Consider the following 20,748-nt stretch of genomic DNA (forward strand, 5'->3'; position numbering starts at 1 on the left):
CATCCAGTCCATCCTAAAGGAGATCAGTCCTGGGTGTTCATTGGAAGGACTGATGCTGAAGCTGAAACTTCAATACTTTGGCCACCTGATGCAAAGAGCTGACTCATTTGAAAAGACTCTGATGTTGGGAAAGATTGAAGGCAGGAGGAGAAGGGGATGACAGAGGATAAGATGGTTGGATGGCATCACCGACTCAATGGATATGAGTCTGGGTAACCTTTGGGAGTTGGTGATGGACAGGGAGGCCTGACGTGCTGTGGTTCATGGGGTTGCAAAGAGTTGGATACGACTGAGCGACTAAACTGAACAACTTACCAACGTGTGTGGGTTAAAAAAAAAAAAAAAAAAAATCAACTGCTAAACAGTAAAGACTGTCATTCTGCAAGAAAAAAAAGAAAATATCTGCAAATCATGTTATCTCATAAGACAACTGTATACAGAATATAAAAGAACTCTTATAATTCCATAATAAAAAGACCAATATATATAATAATAACCCAATATACCTCACTGATGAAAATATAAAATGGTGTAGCCACTTGGGAAAGCAGCGTAGCAGTTCCTCAAAAAGTTAAAACAGTTACTAGCAATTCCATTCTTGCAGGTATACACCCAAGAAAAAAGAAAACACACACACAAATAGACCCTTGTATAGGAGTGTTCACAGCAGCATTACTCATAATAGTCAACAGTGGAAGTGAGTGGTTCTGACAGTAAGTACGACAACCAGTGGTGTTTAAACTGTGTTCCCGAGAATTCTGCTTACATGTTTCACATACAAGACACACAGCACACAGCAGCCTTCCCTGATTTTGTTCTGGGGGGAAATGCTCTGCTGCTTTAAAAAGAAAAGTGTGAAAATCTGTGGCACTGTCAAAACTGATAGGAACCCAGGAGATCGCACATGTCAATAAAACAACTAAGGAACCCATGCATATAGCTAAGGCTTAACAGGCAGAAATGTGTGTGAGAAGCATTCCAAGAACAAGTGCAGAGATAACAAACTAGGAAGAACATATGGAAGTGTGCAGAGAGAACAATTCTGCTGAAAAAAAAGGTACCCAAAGATGCTGAAGCTTAAAAACAGAGAGAACGGTGATGATAAAGTTCCTGAAAGCTTCTGCAAACAAATCTGGGAGTTCACCTGACTAAGTAATAAGTGATTCATATACCAAGAGGCCAGAGTTCCATTGTAAACACCAATAGTTGTAACTAGAACATGTGAATGACACTGGTAAACCACATTAAAGGTTTAAAAAAGAAAACAAAACCAACCACCAAAATTTGACCAAGTCAAAACTGACTAGGTTATCTTCCATTTTGCAATATAGACAGTGCTCACTCCAATGTGATCAGTATAAATAATCTGTCAACCAGCAAAAAGTCTAAATTAATTTTGAGCTTAATATATAAGATATAACACTGCAAATGCAAGACACAGTGAGAAAAGACAATCAGTGATTCAACAACGCCTGCTATAACACTGATTCAACAGCATGGGCCTGGAAAACAAGGATCTTACATCTCAGAGACTGAACTACATTGCCAAATATGAAAACATGGTCCCAGTCTTAACAGAAGCTGAAACTCCCACACACTGAAACGTGGCTACCAGGTACTCAAATCCTGAGCCCATGAAGGTCTCAATTACCACACGCCAGCTCCAGGACAGAGTTGGCTCTCCGCCAGCCTCTAACAGGGCTTCAGCGGAGGGACTCTCTCACCTCAGGGTGTTGGTGGAGATGGCCACAATGCCTTCAGGGCACTGTTCAGAGGCGAAGCCAGAGGCAAACTCCAGGGTCTCATAAGACAGGGGCGTGAGATGGAAACGAGACTGGTAAGAATAGCTCAACCATGAGCGGCTTGACATGGCCAGCACCTGAGGAAAGAAAAACATCCCCAATGAGCTGGGGGAAAGCCCAAACAAACACGGTATACTAACACAATTACCCTGTCCCCAGATTTCAGCGTGTGAAATATCCCAAGGAATTTTAGAAACCTAAAAGGCTACCTTAAGAAAAAGAGGTCTAGAGAAGAGTTAGTACAGCTTAGTATTTGCTACAAGTGCTGGCTACTAGCCAGATGACACAGCAATCATTCAATCTCCGAGCCCCGGGCTCCACGCGTGTGAAGTGAGAATACTAACACAAAGCTGGAGAGCTGCAAGGATTCAACTGCAGTAACAAGAACCAGCAGGTCCCTCAGCAACACTGATGTTCTTAACTACAAAGAACACAATGTTTGCTGGCCTCTTTCACATTACACAGTAAGTCACAATACCTATACCAGTTTACTCCTAGGTAGTGGTATCCTACATGGGAGGTTTCCAGCTAACTCTCAGTTCACTCCATTTGCTCAGCCTCAGGGCTGAAGGGATCAATATTCTAACTCACCTACAACCTAATCATGGCAGTGCCATGGAACCTCAGTTAAGAAGCTCTAGGTTAAAGGACTCAAGATTTCCTGCATGAAGGAACCCAATCAAGATAAAGCTAATGTCCAACTAACTACAACACTGGTGAATTACTGACAGCAAGATTCAGGCCACAGGGCTCAGGTGATGACACTAACATCCAGAAACACTCTCTGCCCCTTTCGTTACTTACTGCCTCCTGGCCTTGCATCCGGACACGAAAGAGCTTCACAGGACGGGACCCCAGGTACCTAGTGCGGGTGTCAGACAGGTCCCCAGTGACAGGGTCCAGGACAGTTCTCAGCAGCACACCGTTCTAATAAAAATGAGAGAGGTGGTTAAGGCCTACCCATAATGGAAGCTTCTTTAGCTACCCTATCTCAGTTGGAAGAAAATGACTAGGTGGTTTAAATATATAGTCATCAGCCAACCATTCATTCATTTTCCTAAACCACTCACTCAAATAGTTACTGAGCATTTACTAAGTGAAAAGCAGTTTCCTTTCACCGTATATCCTTAAAATTTTTTACCCTTTATGTTAGACCCTTTACAATGTTAAGATACATGTACAGTTTAACATACCCATGCCTATTGTGGTCTCTAAATACCACTTCCCTTAATAAAAATTAAGAATCCTGAGAGAAATGCCTTATTCCAATCTGAAGCAAGAATGTTCCAGATGTGTGTGGCGCACTTTCTTATGCCAGGAGGAAGCCCCCAAAGATAGTGGGCACCTGTTAATTGGACAAAGGAGGCAACTTCAGAAGGAAAATTCCCACTTTTCTAAATTGTGGCAACTTAGCATCTAAAAGAACTGTGATAGTTTGATGTAAATATAAAAATCTGCAAATGTTATCTAAAATTAAAATAAAAACAAACATCTCATCAGTCTTCACTGGAGATTGCTATGGCACCAACCTCTTACTCTAAAAATAGTGAACAAAGGGGGAAAAGTGAAGTATTTATCCAAGAACTCGGGTTTGAAGGCCGTGATGCAGTCCCCACGGCGGTGGTAGTAAACTGGATGCACCATCCAGAATCAGAAACACGCACTCTGCCCTGGGGACCAGGAAGAATTGCGCTGTGATTTTCCGGGAGGCCAGCACATGAGTAGGATGGCAAGTAGGAAGGTCCCCAAGAAAAATGATCTGGTTTCTTTTTAACAAGTTGAGCCAGTTATTAAAAGAAACGTGAGGACTTCTCTGGTGGTCCAGTGGCTGAGACTGTGCTCCCGACACAGGGGGCCCAGTTTCAATCCCTGGTCAGGGAACAAGATCCCACATGCTTCAACTAAGACCTGACCCAGTCAAATAAATAATGAAATAAAATAATGTGAGAAGATTAAGCAGATAAAAACTGACAGTTTTATGCAGATTCTGAGTAGAACCAAAAGTAAACACATTTTTCAGAACAGAAAAAAAAAGGGAGAAAATGAGGGTATCAGATGATATTAAGGAACTTAAATTCTGTTAAGCATAATATTAAAGCTTCAAAATACACACACACACTCCTCTGTTATAGCTACATTCTCAAGTCCTTACAGATGACACTATATTGGATCTGCCTTAAACGAGAAGAAAAGGGAAAGGCAAAATGGTAACTGGTGATGTGTACATGGAGGTTCATTTCATTAGTCTAACTCCTGGGCATGTTTGAGAATTTCTAAATTAGGAAGTAAAATTAAAAAGCAAACAGTCTCCTGGGCTAGGCAAAAAAAAAAAAAAAAAAGATATGGTCAAAACCCCTGACACTCTCTGATTCTTGGGTTCGTGCCTTTCATGCCATGAAGAGCCCAGGTGCTTTGACAACAGGGAACATCGAGGAGCCCTTTATTGCTAATGGAGCCCATCATGAACTGTGAGGCCCTCTGTATCCTTGGATTCTGAATCCACAATTCAACCAACCACAGATCAAAAATATTTCAGGGGGAAAAAAAGCAGAAAATTCCCAAAAACTAAACCTGAATTGGCCACACATGTACAGCAACTATTTATATAGCATTTACCTTATATTAGGTAATTAAGTAATCTAGAGATGATTTAATTAAAGGTTACGAAAAAAAAAAAAAATACACACATTATGCCATTTTACATAAGGGACTTGAGTATCCTCTGATTTTGGTATCCAAGGGAGATTCTGGAACCAACCCCAAGGACACTGAGGGGCAACTGGATTATAGTCTCACAAACTGCAAACTGTGAAAACCAGAGGCAATATAGTTCTGCCCCAAAACAGTCACTGCTAAGCAATTTTACCAGACTCTATAAAATACTTTTTTCCAGGCTTGATTTCTTCTAAATTAGAGCTAAAACAAGTGGAACAGAGAGCAAAACTGATCCTTTTTCATAAGGTGGGTAACTAAAACACAGGCACAGAAAACACCTGCATTAAACAAAGCATCATGAAGAAAAGACGCTCTGACCCCAGGAGTGAGTTTCTGGATCTCTTACCTGGAGTCCAATATTCAGGTACAGGAAGCCAATAGAGCCTCTCTCCCCCAGCTCATCCTGCTTCTCAGTCCCACCCATTTCCACAATACACAAGGACTCAGGCTGGGCCGGGAGAGCCTGCATGCTCAAAGGCTGCAAACAGTCCTAAAGAGGAAGGAGAAAATAAAATACGGCAAGTGACCAACTTTGGAAAAAAACCTACCCAGAAAAATCTAATTCTTAGAAGTGAAGAAAAGCTCTTTTTTGTGGACATAGAAAACCTGAAGAATGAGTTCTCAACAGGTATGGGATCACTAGAGAACTAAACCTTAAAACAAGCTCTGGAGAGGCTTGGGCTTTCTCTTTTTTGTAGAAGTGGATAAGGGTAAAACTAAATAAGCAAAGGGTACCTCTTTAAAGTCATCTAAGGCTCTTTTCTGTAAACATAGTCTTGGATTTTGTTTTTGTTTGTTTAAACTAAAAAAGAGAATCAGGACTTAAGCCAAAGAAACACTCAGCAGTCTTGGACGAGTCATTTTAAAGCAGAAGACCCCTGCGGTGTGCTGCTACAGTGCTCAGAAGCGGCAGACGTGCCGATTCAGGGCCCAGCCCAGCTGCTCTCAGACAGGGGCATCAAGAATGGGCCAGGTGCTCAGGTTCCAACTGGAAGATCCTTGAAATTGAGGGTGACACTCACTGAGGGGTCCAAGGAGATGATCCTGACAGTGTTGTCCACCAGCCCCACAGCCAGAAAGCGAGACCGCTGCTCTCCAGGGGGCACATTGGCCAGACTCATGCACACCACATCTGCTGACATCTCCTTCCGCTCCGTGTACTCGTTCAGCTGTCCTGACTACAGGATTGAAGACAGAGAGAGATCACAGACCACGCCACCCACCCCCAACTCTTGAGCCCGAAGAAGAAAGGGGGCTTGCTAAATAAGTTCTTTTTTGCTTCCTCTCACTCTTCTTACTATAACCGATGACCAAAAATTTCTCTACTTGAGGTTCCAAGACTGAACTCTACAGGCTAATGGCAAGCAAAATTACTGACAAGATAATCAAGAGACCTTTGACGAGTATGATGCACCACAAATTTCTTAAGCCAACCTAGCTTCAGGAAATGAAAATATATCACTGTTTATCTGTTCATAAAAAGACTCATGGGTGAAACAGAATTCAAATGTGGCAGTTAGAGACAAAACATTTCAATCATAGGTACAGTTACATTATACAAGTTGGTCACATCCAGAGATTTCTTGAGAGTATAATTAAATATACCTATCCTTCCATATATAAAAGTAAAACAAAAATTTCTGAAACTGAATCAGATTACAGAAATTAAACACACAGCAAATATCTGCTAGAAAATAGTGTGAAGGTCAGAAAAAGCATTTCATTGCTGAGACGGCATTTCATAACTCCACTTTAAGAATTAAAGACATGAAGATGTATCCCCTCCAACTCCCAGTAAAGGCCTTTCCCTCCTCATTTCTCTTTCTTGTGAATATGTAATCTAGACACCTGGACTGCAGCTCCCATCTTCACCTCTGAACCCTACACTAAGTCCCACAGTGAACGGTAAAATAACATACGGGATCCATTTCAAAATAGACCAGCTCTCCTCCTGTTAGGGCGATCACCACTTGTCGCTGGTTGACCGCACATTTCACAATTGTTTTCTTCCCAGGAGTCTTCCACTCATTGACTCGCTTGTCTGCTCGGATGTGCCGAATCCCATCAGGGTACACCTAGAGGCAGTAAAAGAAAAAACCCCAACTTTAGCCATTTAGTGATCAGTGATCACAAGCATGACCCTCACACCATCGGATCTGTCAGCTCTAAAGGGACTGCATTTGAAGCACCAGTTGAGTCAATGTGAGTTTAGGAGTCCCAGGCAAAGTTAACTTCAAAAAAGTTCATGTTTCGCAGCATTAATTTCAAAGAAGTTCAAAGCTCATTAATGTGAAGCCAGCAACCAACACCACAATGAACTCAGAGAAAGGACAAAGTACGGGAAGCAGGTAAGTGGCTCTCTGAGAATCCTCACCTGCACCAAGGCATCATCTCCTAGCAAGGAGCAGGACAAGGTAGGGGTGGTGCCCAGAAACCCCGAGTCTGTCACTTCTTCTACAGTCTCTCCGATGGACAACACCAGTGTGGCATTCACGAAGGACACAATGATGTAGGCATCAAACTCATCTGAAAAGCAGAAAGAAGAAAGAAGTTGGTTAGCTAAGAATTCATTAGCTACAAAGCCAGATGAGACACACTAAGCGCTCTCTTCAGAAGCCTTCCAAGGCATTTCTTCCATGTGGAGTCATCACACTCATGTGGCAAACAGCGTAGGGTGATCCGAAAGATAATTAATGGTCATAACGGCCTACAGATATACTTTGCTTCCTTAAATGGCTGAACAGTTAATAGGGTACACATGCCCACATCTAATACCTTGCAAACTAATATTTTCCTGAGAACTTTGCTAGAAAAATGCAAAAGGACCAAGTAAGAGGAAATTTTGAATACTACAATATTTTTGCATTCACAATTTCTTTGTATTCAATTCAATATGTATTGAAGGTAGAGCTTCTTTCAGATGCCAGTCACAATCCATTAAATACTTCCTATAACCAAAAAAGGTCTCCCTTTTTTTCTGAAAGAATCTTACACAGGAACATAAGACCTAACGAATAAAACAGTGACTATTTTAGCCTCCATGAGACTGAATCATTCTCAGATACGGAGTTATAAACTGAGAATCCTAAGATGCCCCAATAGGAATGATGTAAGAACACTGGATAACCAGGAAGAGGGGTGGTGGTGGGGGGAGGTAGCTTATATCATCAGCCCTTGACCTCTCTAGCTTTTCATATTTAAAATCCTAATGGTTCAGTGTTCACAAGCAACCAATTAGAATCTGCTTTCCATTTAATAAAATGTATTTGGATAAATAAACACCAATCAGTTTTGAAAAGAGGTCAGAGGCATATAAGCAACCCCAAAAGTTTCTCATGTACATCCCACAGTTAAAAGCTATTTCCTACACATTCCACCCTACAACATAAAACAATTTCCGTGTGTGTCTCCCATATCTAGAACAGTGTTTGGCATAAAGCTTGATAAATGCTGAATAAATGTACGTTCATTTTTTTGAAAGATGAATTGAGATTTTCCTACATTTTCTCTTCAATTTTCTGTTCAATTTCCCTCTTCCTGCCCCCTTCACACAGAAAACAGGCAAGTGAGGGACAGAATGCCAAGTAGGCAAGGTAGTAGACTGGGGTGGCTAACTCACTCTCAGCAGCAGTGAAAACTTGCTGGAGCCCTTGTCAGAGCCCAACACCATATGCCTGGTCCATCCCACTCACATCAAGGACACAGTTTGGATTCTGATTGCTCCAAAGGTGGTTCTGCTTAACTAAGATTACTCAGTAAGTTCAGCAGAATAGTGTTCTTTACAAAAGAGGCCATATGCAAATGAATTGCATATGAATTGCAAATGAATTGGCCAAAAAAATTCATTCAGGTTTTTCAGTAATATCTTACAGAAAAATCTGAACAAACTTTTGACCAACCTAGTATTACTGGTGTGACCTATAGTAGCATTCTGAATTAGCAGGATGTAAAATCAATCTCTACTATGCATATAAGTTAAATAAGCAGGGTGACAATATACGGCCTTGACATACTCCTTTTCCTATTTGGAACCAGTCTGTTGTTCCATGTCCAGTTCTAACTGTTGCTTCCTGACCTGCATATAGGTTTCTCAGGAGGCAGGTCAGGTGGTCTGGTATTTCCATCTCTTTCAGAATTTTCCACAGTTTATTGTGATCCACACGGTCAAAGGCTTTGGCATAGTCAATAAAGCAGAAATAGATGTTTTTCTGGAACTCTCTTGCTTTTTCGATGATCCAGCAGATGTTGGCAATTTGATCTCTGGTTCCTCTGCCTTTTCTAAAAACAGCTTGAACATCTGGAAGTTCACGGTTCCAGAATTGATGTTTTTGAACCGTGGTGTTGGAGAAGACTCTTGAGAGTCCCTTGGACTGCAAGGAGATCCAACCAGTCCATCCTAAAGGAGATCAGTCCTGGGTATTCATTGGAAGGACTGATGCTGAAGCTGAAACTCCAATACTTTGGCCACCTGGTGCGAAGAGCTGACTCATTTGAAAAGACCCTGATGCTGGGAGGGATTAGGGGCAGGAGGAGCAGGGGACGACAGAGGATGAGATGGCTGGATGGCATCACCGACTCAACGGACATGAGTTTGAGTGATCTCTGGGAGTTGGTGATGGACAGGGAGGCCTGGCGTGCTGCAAATTCATGGGGTCGCAAAGAGTCAGACACGACTGAGTGAGTGAACTGAACTGAACTGAAAATCAATCTAGTAGATGGCAATCAGCATTTTAAAATATAAACATATAGAAATAAATATAATTTATAATTTGTTAAGGGTTGAGTACTGTCCTGCAAAATGTTTGCTTCAATTAATAACACGTGTGCACTGAATGAGTGGCTGAAAGGCAAGAATCAAAGATCTTTCCCAATGGGTATAATCTTAATGGCTACACCAGGAATCCAGAGGAATGGTTCAATTTCCAAATCACATGAAGTAACACTGGACAAGCAGGTAACTGGTTTTAGATTATTTCACATGCCTGCGACACCTTATAAAATTGCTCTGTAAAACTGTACTGTTCATCATCTTAAAATACTGAGCACAGACATGGCCATCCCTGAAGTGGATGTCTTAACAGCTTACAATAAAACCACCATCAGTCTCTAAGCAACACCAAACTTGAAAGCTTTACTCCAGCTCCATTTTTAAACTGGAAATCTCTGGTGTGAAAGTTAACAGGAACTGCTTAATTTTAACATTATATAAATAGTGTCCTTTCCCACGTTCTCAACACTGAAACCTTCTATCTCAAAAGCTATGCCAGAGCAAATTAAAGCCAAACAATAAAGGGCTAAAACTGGGCAGGATTTCAGCTTCTTCCTTCAGTCAAGGGAGGAGGGTCTCCAGAAAAGAAACCACACATTTTTAACCTACATGCAGAGACTGAGGGGAGTGACGAAAAGCAGCAGCCTGCGTCCTTATCCTCCCCCCTCTGACTCAAGGCCCCAGACTGCTCAGGTATAAAAACAAAGAGATGCTCGGTGGTCTGGGTCTTATGTTTGCTGGGCAGTTCAACAAGCAGCAGAGCAATGACTGCTATCTGAAAGCTGCAAAAATCCACTTCCCTATGAACATTAAGCACACTGAGACGTCTATCCTTTCCATCCTACGACCAGGAGAACCAGAAGTAGATAGCAGCTCTTGGGTCCTAGGCAGGTTTTAGGTTAAAAGTTGGACTTGAGAACAAAATAAAGATTCAGTCAAGGCAAACGCCAATGAACTATAAAGGCTATGTTGCCTTCTTTCAGAGGTTTCAAGTTTCGTATAAAGCACTATTAGTTCCTTTCTCACTGAAGAATCTATTTCAGTATTAGACTGCATCTCTGTCTCAGGTTAAATGAGACTTCTGTCTCAGCACTGCGGAAGCAGCCCACAGAAGAGGGGATGTGCCCTTTTTTCTCTTGTCCTAGTGTCTCAGGCTCAACAAAGCCCACTCCAAGAGAAGACTGAGTGACCACCGAGATGACCGAGGCCTTCAACATCTCATTCTCACTCCATATTCAGACTACTCAGTATTTGTCTTGCCTCAGCACAGGCCTCACTAGACTCAAAAGAAAAAAGTGGGGGCTTGCTCCAGGGCCCAGTCTTTCAGTTACACATGGAACATATAAAAACATCAAGGGAGAGTATGAAGTTAAGATTTTCTAGCTATAGGCCCTTTTGGCTTAATGGGAAGCAAATTAATCCTATGTTCTACATTCTGTGGGAGAAAGTGACTCCTGCCTCAGACTGTTCAGCACACTGGCAGATGGGTGTGCACTACCACAGTGCACATGGACAGCAAACTGCAAAGTTACCCCCTGAGAGATGCTAGGAGGGCAGCCTCAGTATTTTGTGCAACTCCCTCTCCCTGGGTAAACTCTAAGACCCCACGGTAGACCCTAGCGATAGGTACACACCTGTGGTGATCAGCACCTTCACCAGCCACCTGTGGAAGAGAAAAAAAGGCTTGGTATTGGTAGTGTGCATCACCAAGTACCAGCCAAGGTTAGTAGTTGCCTGGAAGACTACATGCCATGTCCACATGTGTGGACATGTGGAATAGTAATGTAGGAAATCTGGAAAGAGAATGAACCGAGAACTTGACCTCTTTTATGGGTGAAAACCCAAATTATAGTTCCTAAAGAGTAAAATTTATCAGGATTTAATAATTTCCTAGATTTTGGTATTTAGAGGAGAAAACATTTTAGCTACAAGTTCCTCCATGCAATATACCACTTATCACTAACTTATCAAACATCACCCCCAAAGCCTTTCCTGATTCTCAAACACATGCCTCTTCCCTCTCCTCTAACCCAGCCTGGCAACACACACATGCCTTTCACTGTATCAGAACACACAATAGTTTTGTATACTTATTTTTTAGATGGCACATGCTCTGAGAATAGAATCCTATCTTAATTACAAGGCAGCAGGATGAGAATACTGAACTTGTTCTAGGAAACCAAAATGACCCAGACTCAAGTCAAATGAACACTGGGCTGAGATTCGAGAGACAAAGCTTTCAGTCTCTCTTACCTATGTGCTCTATCTTGAGACAGTCAACAACTGTGATTTTCAGCCTTTTTCAAAAAAATGAGGAGTAACTTTCCTGCAAATCTACATCGATTTTACAATAAAGTTTAATAAGTTAAAACAAAAAACAGACCAAAAAAAGGAGCACACTAGGTTTTATCATAAAGGCTCTTTCTAATTCAAACAGTCTAGGCAATTTTCAAGAGCCTTCGTATCAACCAGCCCCCAAGCCAAAGGTAAATATCAACTCTGACCAGTTTATGACCACTTTATGAAGACAATACCAAAACTGGGGAAATCTTTTAAAACCAATCATCCAATAAATACCTTCTCAGCTAAAATGAACCTACTGATTTCCTATTAACTTTTTTCTTTCTACTCAGATAGGATTCCAATGCCCACATGAAGATAAAATTCACTGTGTATTCTATTAATAGAAAGAGGTTTCCCTCCTACACATTTCCCAGCTCCCTTAAAGTTGTTCCATACAACCAAAACATCTAAAAAGCAGGAAAATTTCCAGCTGTTTTCTTGAAAAAGCTTTGTATTCTGGCCAGTTTCACATTCCTGAGGGAACAAGAGGAAAATGAGGTCTAGGAATAGAAATGACCTACAACCCCAAAGAATCAAAGGGAAAATGAGAACTGAGTTTTATTTCTGAGGGACTGAAACTCCGTTGTCACAAGACTTTTCTGCTATTGTATTAATATGCATTTTCACATAACTTTCAAAGTTTTAGGATGAGGTGACCATTTTTATTCAGGAGCTCAGACTTCCTCTTTCTTCCATCCCTCCTTTTCCACTCACCCTAAAATTCTGCTTCAATCAACCTCCACTTCCCTTAAACACAACTACTACACCTATTGAACAGAACAGTAACAAACCTCTTAATATCCAGAATACCTTCAATTTCACTGTGATTTCAACACAACAGGAGAAAACATCACAGAAGAAGCAAAAACTTTTCCTTACATCATACCTCTAACACATATGGAAAGAGTACCTTAATGATGAATATAGTCAAAGAACCGACATATGACAGACAGCTCTATGATACTGAAGTGTGTATGTACTGAGTGTGAACAGCCACCCTGTATGCCTCTTACCCATGTGTACAAAATGTAGTATGTCAAAGCATTGTGATTGGGAGCCTCAAAAACATGGTGTTGAGTCAAAAAAAAGTCTCTAGTATATGAAATGACACACAAGTATTATGAATGCAGCCTCTTCAGCTTCTACTGTCAGTGGCACCTGGACCCTCATTCAGACGTCTGGGAAAGGGCTGCTTACCTTCAATGTGCCGACGCACTGTCCAGACAGCGTTGGGGTTACCGGGAAGCTCGGAGACAGCCATTTCTGATACCTGACAGGAAAGGAGACAAACCACAGACCCACTGAGCGTGAAACCCAGCTCCTTGCTTACAATCACACTGGATAATACAGTCCCTATAATACAGCAGCGCTCTCCGTGTACACTGGATTAAAACACTGGAACCAGCTAGTCAAACAGAACATTAAGAACCAAAAGGCCAGAGGTACTGTCAAAACTGACTTCAGCAAGCAGTGATGGAACATCTAGGATAGCTGCTGCAGCCAGGCCAAATTGCTTCCTTTTAAGTATAACATGCCTGCATCCTCCACAACAAGCAAGCATGTGGGAATGAAACAGTCCATCTCAATTAGCATCCATTCCTTTCCTTTGCTCCCTTAAGGCGAAATTCCACATCTCTTCACCAAACAACTCAAATGCCACATCCTTTAGAAAAAAATCTTCCCTTATTTTCTGAGCTGGCAGTCATCTCTCCCTCCTGTAAGTTTTCAGAGGAATCACAATCATCACCGCTTAGGACACTTATCTGAAAGTAATCTGAGGAACTGTTTTGTCCCTTCTACTTGATTTTTATGCCCCTTAATGTCAGAGTCAAGACTTCTCTGAATGTCGTATAGACTTTCAAATGAGAATAAATAAAATATGTAAGATAAACTCAAAATGATCTAGAGGAGAAAACAAGGTGTGGACTAAACATTAACTGTCTATAATATCCTTGCAATTCTTCTGTAAATCTAAGACCACCTAAGATAAAAATTTTATTAAATATTTTTAAATGATCTAGAAATAAAAAGCAAGGCAGCCTATCATAATGTGCAATTTAACAGTGGAACTACATTTTACAGAAAGAACTCAAGAATATATATGAAAGGCATTTTATTTTATCCTTTTGTTTGTTTATCTATGTAATGGTAGCAGGAATACCTGATCATGGTACAGGACAATCTCAGGAAACTTCACAATCAATAAAACCCTAATGTCAAGTACGCTACACTATCTGACAGTGACTCTGCTCAACTGAGACCATAATCTAGCTGAACAAGATTCAACAGATACACAGGAACAAAAGCAATGTCCAGCAATTTAAAAAATATTTTTGCATAACAGATTTTTAAAAATAGAAAAAATTAGGAGGCCGCAGAGGACTCAAAAGCAATGATTCTTCATCAGGTTCTTTATCTCCCAACACCGTACACAAAGTTTTGTTAATGCATGTATGCATTTTTTGTGTGTGAGTGCTTACTTTCACCAGATGACCGCTGTGATCCAATGAGCAGCAAGTAACTTATCAAGAACTATTGGTCTAAATTAGGTTCAAGTCATTGAAATTTTGGTGACTTGATGAATATTCAGGCAGTCAAAACTTTTTAAATCCCCTGAGATAGCGCTATTAATAGCTAACGTTTATTGAACAGTTACTATAAGCCAGAACTTGACCAAGTGCTTCATTTGCATTCTCATTTAATTCATACAGCAATCCTTAAGGCAGATGCTAGTAAGCCCATTTTACAGAAGAGGAAACAAAAGCTTAGTAACAGCTATTAAGCAAAGCCAAAATTCAAAACAAAGGTCACCTTGCCTGTGTTCCAATAAAAATTTACAAAAAACAGGCAGTGGGCCTCTAAGAGCCTGGAGTTTGCCAACCCCAACTGCTAAAAGTAACTGCCATAGGAAGATTTATTTTATTCCTAACAAAATCAAGTCCAGGGCTTGCTAAAATGCATCAACACAAGAACCATGATGAGAAAAGGATATGGGATTTGAGAAGATAATTTTGAGTGTCCATTTCACCTAAAATGTCCAACAATAAAGGATTCATTAAATAAATTCTGATACACCCACTGTGGAGGTATACTGCAAAAACATTAAAAATTGTACGACTTAAAAGCACACAGTAATAAGAAATAAACTTGGTAAGATATATATATATATATATACTGTATTTAACATAGTTAAAAACTTAAGTATCTAAAAACTATGCAGAAAAATCAAGACTAAAATGAGATGCAGTAAAATGTGCCATGCAGACTTCTCAACCTACACATTGTGGCGAGTGAACCTGGAATTAATCAGTATTTTTCCCCTTTGCCAAATTTTTAAAGTGCCTATTGTGTTAACATGTTAAAGACTAGGAAATTTAAACTGTAAACTTTATGGAAACAGGTAAAGAGGAAAACATTTTTGTTTCATATAAACATTGAATACATCTTTGATATCAGAATAAAGCCTTAGGCTGCTTTGCTAGCACTTCCCTCCAACCCTGCATATGATCTAGAAATTCCCATCTTACCTCAAGTCCATGCCTTAAGACTCTCAGAGATGACCGCGGTCCCCTACCACAGGCCACATATAGCTGGGGAGTGTCTTCGTTGGCCAGATCAGCTATCTGCACAAAGAAAAGGGGGGGAAATGTCTACTTGTGCTACTTTCCCACACACAAACTTGATTATTCTCAGGGGGACAAGCCACTTTTTTAGTTTATTAGGCTTAAACATTACTACAGGCCCTGGGCACATGGAGTGAAAAAAAGACCCAATGTCCCAAAAAGCAAGCAGTTTGAAGCAGCAAGTTTTACAACCAAAAAAAGCTTTTATCAGTTCTTTGTTTTGGTGACACAGCACATGGGATCTTAGTTCCCTGAACAGGGATGGAACTTGTGCCCCCTGCAGTAGAAATGTAGAGTCTTAACCACTTTAAGCCCAAGGATTTATGTAAAGTTTTTAACCCCCCAACTGCCTTCAGCTGCTTCACCCTCATACCCTGGCGAGTCCACAGACATGCTGCTGAACCTCTTTAGACTATGAGGTTAATCTGGATTAAAACTTTAAACTCATTCATACTCAAAAACAGTTGGTTAGCACTGCTCATTATGGAGTGACTGGAAAGACCTGCACCTGGCAAAACAAAATGGGAGAGAGGCTGTCCAATTCATCAACCAACACAAGGTTTTTCAGTGGTCTTGGCTGAAAGAAGAATGTGTCTCCTTCTTCTAGAGGCATGGCAGATGAAAACTCAGGTTCTTCATCATCATCTCCAAGATGTGCGATTTGATATAAGTAACTAGGGAGAAGCAAAGATTTCATGTAAAATATTTTCTGTCTGATGTACATTATAAATATAATTAACACTTCCACATGTTATACATGAACCAAATGAGATTAACTGTGATAACCATTTCATGATGTATGTAAGTCAAATCATTATGCTGCACACCTTAAACTTATACAGTGCTGTATTTCAATTTTATCTCTGTAAAACTGGAAGAAAAAAAAGCTAATAAGCATTTAAAAAGTACTTTTTCTGAAGATGTCTGCCATCAACATAATGCTCATAAATCACTTTAATATTGAGTTGGCATCTACAGTTTGAGATCTCTGCTTATTGACTAGGGTTTTCTGCATCTTTAAGAACAGGGTACATACCCAATATTTGCATGCCAGCATCCAATACTGCATTACTCTCAACAGCCAAAAGGTGGAAAGAACCCAGGTGTCCATTAACAGGTAAATAATACGTGGTACATACATATAGTGGGTTATTATTCATAGATAAGAATATAGAGCTGACACATGAACTCTGAAACTATGCTACATGAAATGAGCCAGGCAGAAGGGTGAACGTGTGAGTGCACTCAGGTCCCCAGTGCTGAGGGCCATGAGGAGAGACTCCTTAATGGGCATACGGGTTCAGTCTGGAGTGATAAAAGAAAGTTTGGAAAAATAGTAGCAACGGTTATACAACACTGCAAATGTAATTAATGCCACCAAATTGAACATGTTAAAATGACGAATTTTGTTATACATATTTTACTACAAAAAGAGATAATGGGTGCTAAAAAATAGGAATGTTTAAGACCTATTTATTGATAAAGAAAAATATTTATTATTATTCACTACTATATAAAAATACATAACTTACAAAACACTATACATTATCATTTTTATACAAAGATTTAAATATATAACACAGGAAGGCTACACACACACAAAAATGGTATCTTTGGGCAGAATTACAAGAGACATTTTTGCTTACATGCACTTTCCTAACTTTTCTAAAATGGAAATTCCTTGTTAAGAAAACTAAAAAATTAGAAATGGGTGAAAATATAACAATAGGCTAGGTTGTAAAAAGTGAGACAAAACAGGTATAAACTGGGAAAAGGAATAATAAAAAGACAGTTGGAATAAGCTCCATGAGGATGAGTTAAGGACATAAAGAAAGGGAGAACAACTGAAGAAACGGCAAAACTGGAATAGAATCACAGAATTTTAGACGACATTTTCATTTTCATCACACAGAAATAGCATTAGATAAGTCTTCTGCACGTGCTGGCAAAACCTGAACTAGAAAGCAAGACCATGGCATCTCATTTCATAAGCAATCTGGAGTCTTCAATACTGGTTTTAAATTCAAGGCCAGAGTAGAGTTCAGACTTATTTAACTCATTTGTCTATGCTGCTGCTGCTGCTAAGTCGCTTCAGTCATGTCCGACTCTGTGCGACCCCATAGACGGCAGCCCACCAGGCTCCCCCGTCCCTGGGATTCTCCAGGCAAGAATACTGGAGTGGGTTGCCATTTCCTTCTCCAATGCACGAAAGTGAAGTCGCTCAGTCGTGTCCGACTCTTAGCGACCCCATGGACTGCAGCCTACCACGCAGGCTCCTCTGTCCATGGGATTTTCCAGGCAAGAGTACTGGAATGCGGTGCCATCACCTTCTCCCATTTGTCTATGAAAAGCCATCAAAGACTGTACCATAGGGATGAGGAAATCATTTCATCAGGGTTGTGTCTTGTTTGCTTAAAGAGATGACCCTCTATAAAGGTTGAGTTTTACAAGACAATGAACTACAATAAGGAACTAGAGAACTAATTCAGAGTAGTACCACAAAAATCGAGACTTTACACTCAAGTTGCTGGAATTGGCCCATAAGACATTAACAGAAATAGTAAGGACGGCAAAACCAAGACAAGGAAACTACCTAAATGTCCATCGTCAGACGAATGCATAAAGATGTGGTATATATACACAACAGACTACTACTCAGCCATAAAAAAGAACAAAATAAGCCATTTGCAGCAACATGGATGCAACTAGAGATGATCATACTAAGTGAAGTCAAAAGGAGAAAGACAAATGCCATATGGTAGCATTTATGTGGAATCTGAAAATATGACACAAATGAACCTATCTATGAAACAGAAAGGATAAACAACAAAGGTCCTAGCACAGAGAACAAAATTCAACATCCTAAAATAAACCATAATGGAAAAGAACATTAAAAAAAAAAAGAATGTTTAAAAAAAAAAGAAATAGTAAGGCTGGAAAGACTGGTGATATGGCTGGGAAGCTGCTGTAGGTACTAATGAGTTTCAACTTCAGACTTGTACAAGTGACATGTCTATGGAACATCTATTTAATACTAAGTAGTTCAGCAGGAATGCCCAACAAAAAGTTCAGGAGATCACTTCTAAAGCTCCTTTTTGCAGCTATCCACAGGTATTGATTTAAGCCACTAAAATAGAGAAAGTCATCAAGAGAAAGAACATAAAAGAGGGCAAAACTTTTGTTCTGAAGGACGTAAAACATTCTCAGGAAAAGCTACAAGGCCTTGAAACTACCTCTCTTTCACCAACTTTTATAGTAACCAGGGTGAAATGGGATAATAAAAGGACTACTCACTGGTTTCCAAATTCTGATGCTACAAAAAGGAAGCCTGTTTTAAGCACACACATGGCAGCAGCAACAGGCACAGTATCAAAATACTTGAGCCGGATCTCAGTAACCTGGAATGGAAAGAGAAAGATTCTAGCGTGCAGGCAAATTAAGCCACAACATGGAAGACAGTGCAGTATAATAAGACAATGTCATAAAACAAAGTGGCAAAAAAAAAATCCTGTCCTTCACATCCACACCAGGAGTCAGAAAACTACAGCCCGCAGGCTAGCCATGCAGTTCACATACTCCCAGTGGCTGCTTCTATGCCCCAACGGTGGAGCTAAGTAGTGGAAACAGGGACCACACGGCCCACAAAAGCTGAAAATGTTCACTACCTGGCCTTAAAAAGAAAAAATAAAAACACAAAGAACTTGCCAACTCTTGAACTAAACCAGCATCTAAGAAATTGCCCAGTGCTCAATGCTCCTCCATGGGATAAAAGTGACAGGTCTCGCATATTGCCAGTTTTCAGGTGACAGAGAGCCTTCTCTTGTCATTCACTAGAAGCGGCATTACCCATTCTCACATTATATGTAACCAGACCAAAAATCTGTTAACCAGGGGGAGAAAATTTACATTCATATTCCAATTCCAAACTTTAAAAGCTTTAACACCTTAAGCAACTACTTTTTAAGGCATTCGGCTCCTGTTTTTTAAACTTGCAACTATCCTTTCTATCTCAGAGTAGTTGAAATGAACAAATGGCTTATAACACCACTCTGTAAACCTTAGACAACCATCAGTTTTCTTTTTCTTTTTTTCTCCCTTCCCCCATCAGTTTTCAAAATAAGGTTATTTAACTAAAATTAGGATGAAATTGTAGCAAGTTTTATCAAATTAGACTAATAACAGCTAACATACTTTTTCATTTTTTCCTCCCTCCTCCATGCTCTACTTACCATATCTTCGTCTGTCTCCAAAGTGATCTTAAAGATATCTCCCTGCTCAGTTTGAGCCAAAAAGAAAAACATTGATTTGGTCTTATGGGTGGCAGAGCAGACAAAAATCATTCCTCTTTCAGGGTCATCCAGGTCATTCTAGCAAAGTCAAATACACAATCAACATCTTAGAAATTAGGATTTCTTTTCTGGAATTCAGCACCTTACCAATAAGAATCAAACAGGCCACCAAACGCCTAGAGGCACCTGGAGTCTCTCCATGCAAGCTGTGACCCAGAGCAGCTTGCCAGCCACAGGATTATGTAACACAATAAACAGAAATTCTTGTCTACTATAAATACATAATAAAGCTTAGGTTAAAAAAAAAGCCACAATTCCACTCTACAGCCTGATCAGATTAATAAGGCAAAAACTATCTCCAGAGAAAAATGTCAGAGAAGAGACATGAAATTTAAAGAATCATCATTTCAGGCTGTGAATAAGACTTACCCGTTCACAGTACTACCCAAACCACCAACATCATCCCTCTTCTGTCTTTATCAACTTGCCCGAATCCCAAAAGGCATCCCCCTCAGCTGGTTTGTTTCTTTTTAATTTCCAACATTTTGTATTTCTCTCAAAGGCAAAACATGTTTTATATTTCTTTGTAGTCCCAAAGTCAAGTACAGCACCTGGCAATCAGGTGCTTAATAAATTTCTGATCAACTAAACTTAATTACTTAACACCACTCCAAAAATTTAACTTGCTAATCTTACCAAATTTTCTAAAATTGATGGAGTCTTACTCAAATACCATGTACTAGATAAACTATGTCTTAAAAAGATTTAACCCCAGGACCTATAAATTAGTATTAAAAAGATAAATAATTTGGGGTGAAAAGAGTTTGAGGAAGCAGAAATCAATGACGATTACCCATGTGCTGCTGATAACTGAGGCTGGGTACACAGAACTTCATTATAATCATCCCTCAACATCTGCACGGGACTAGTTTGAGGAGCCCCCAGATACCAAAATTCACGGATACCCAAATCTCTTAACTAAAACAGGGTAGTACAAGGAACTGTCACAAAGTGTCATGATCCCTACAACTTATCTTCGAATGGTCTTGCCTAAAAAACACAAATACAAAAGAAAGAAAAGGCCAATGTAGCAAAGCAGTACTAATAAGTGAATCTAAGTGAAAAGTGTACAGGATTCACTGTTTGCTCCTTTTAGATTTTTTCTATGCTGGAACAGGGTGGGGTAGGGGAGAATGAAAGGCAATTTA

The 20,748-nt window shown here is 40.1% G+C and overlaps 1 protein-coding gene and 1 non-coding gene across 2 annotated transcripts in view; both read right to left on the bottom strand.

Moving 5' to 3' along the window:
- The window catches only part of SF3B3 (splicing factor 3b subunit 3), a 38,924-nt gene that overhangs the window by 9,049 nt on the left and 9,127 nt on the right, over window positions 1–20,748 (bottom strand). The window contains exons 7-17 of the mRNA XM_025268369.3: window positions 19,481–19,618; window positions 18,546–18,649; window positions 15,760–15,925; window positions 15,156–15,251; window positions 12,826–12,898; window positions 6,892–7,043; window positions 6,437–6,592; window positions 5,540–5,695; window positions 4,864–5,007; window positions 2,607–2,729; window positions 1,725–1,879 (exon numbers count right to left, since the gene is read on the bottom strand). Coding sequence (XP_025124154.1) covers window positions 1,725–1,879; window positions 2,607–2,729; window positions 4,864–5,007; window positions 5,540–5,695; window positions 6,437–6,592; window positions 6,892–7,043; window positions 12,826–12,898; window positions 15,156–15,251; window positions 15,760–15,925; window positions 18,546–18,649; window positions 19,481–19,618 — 1,463 coding nt within the window. The remainder of the gene's footprint in view (window positions 1–1,724; window positions 1,880–2,606; window positions 2,730–4,863; window positions 5,008–5,539; window positions 5,696–6,436; window positions 6,593–6,891; window positions 7,044–12,825; window positions 12,899–15,155; window positions 15,252–15,759; window positions 15,926–18,545; window positions 18,650–19,480; window positions 19,619–20,748) is intronic.
- LOC112580493 lies at window positions 19,865–19,955 on the bottom strand. The gene has a single exon (XR_003104891.3). It is a non-coding gene; the product is annotated as a small nucleolar RNA SNORD111 (small nucleolar RNA).

This window comes from Bubalus bubalis, chromosome 18, assembly GCF_019923935.1.
Source record: "Bubalus bubalis isolate 160015118507 breed Murrah chromosome 18, NDDB_SH_1, whole genome shotgun sequence".
NCBI classification, from domain to species: domain Eukaryota; kingdom Metazoa; phylum Chordata; class Mammalia; order Artiodactyla; family Bovidae; genus Bubalus; species Bubalus bubalis.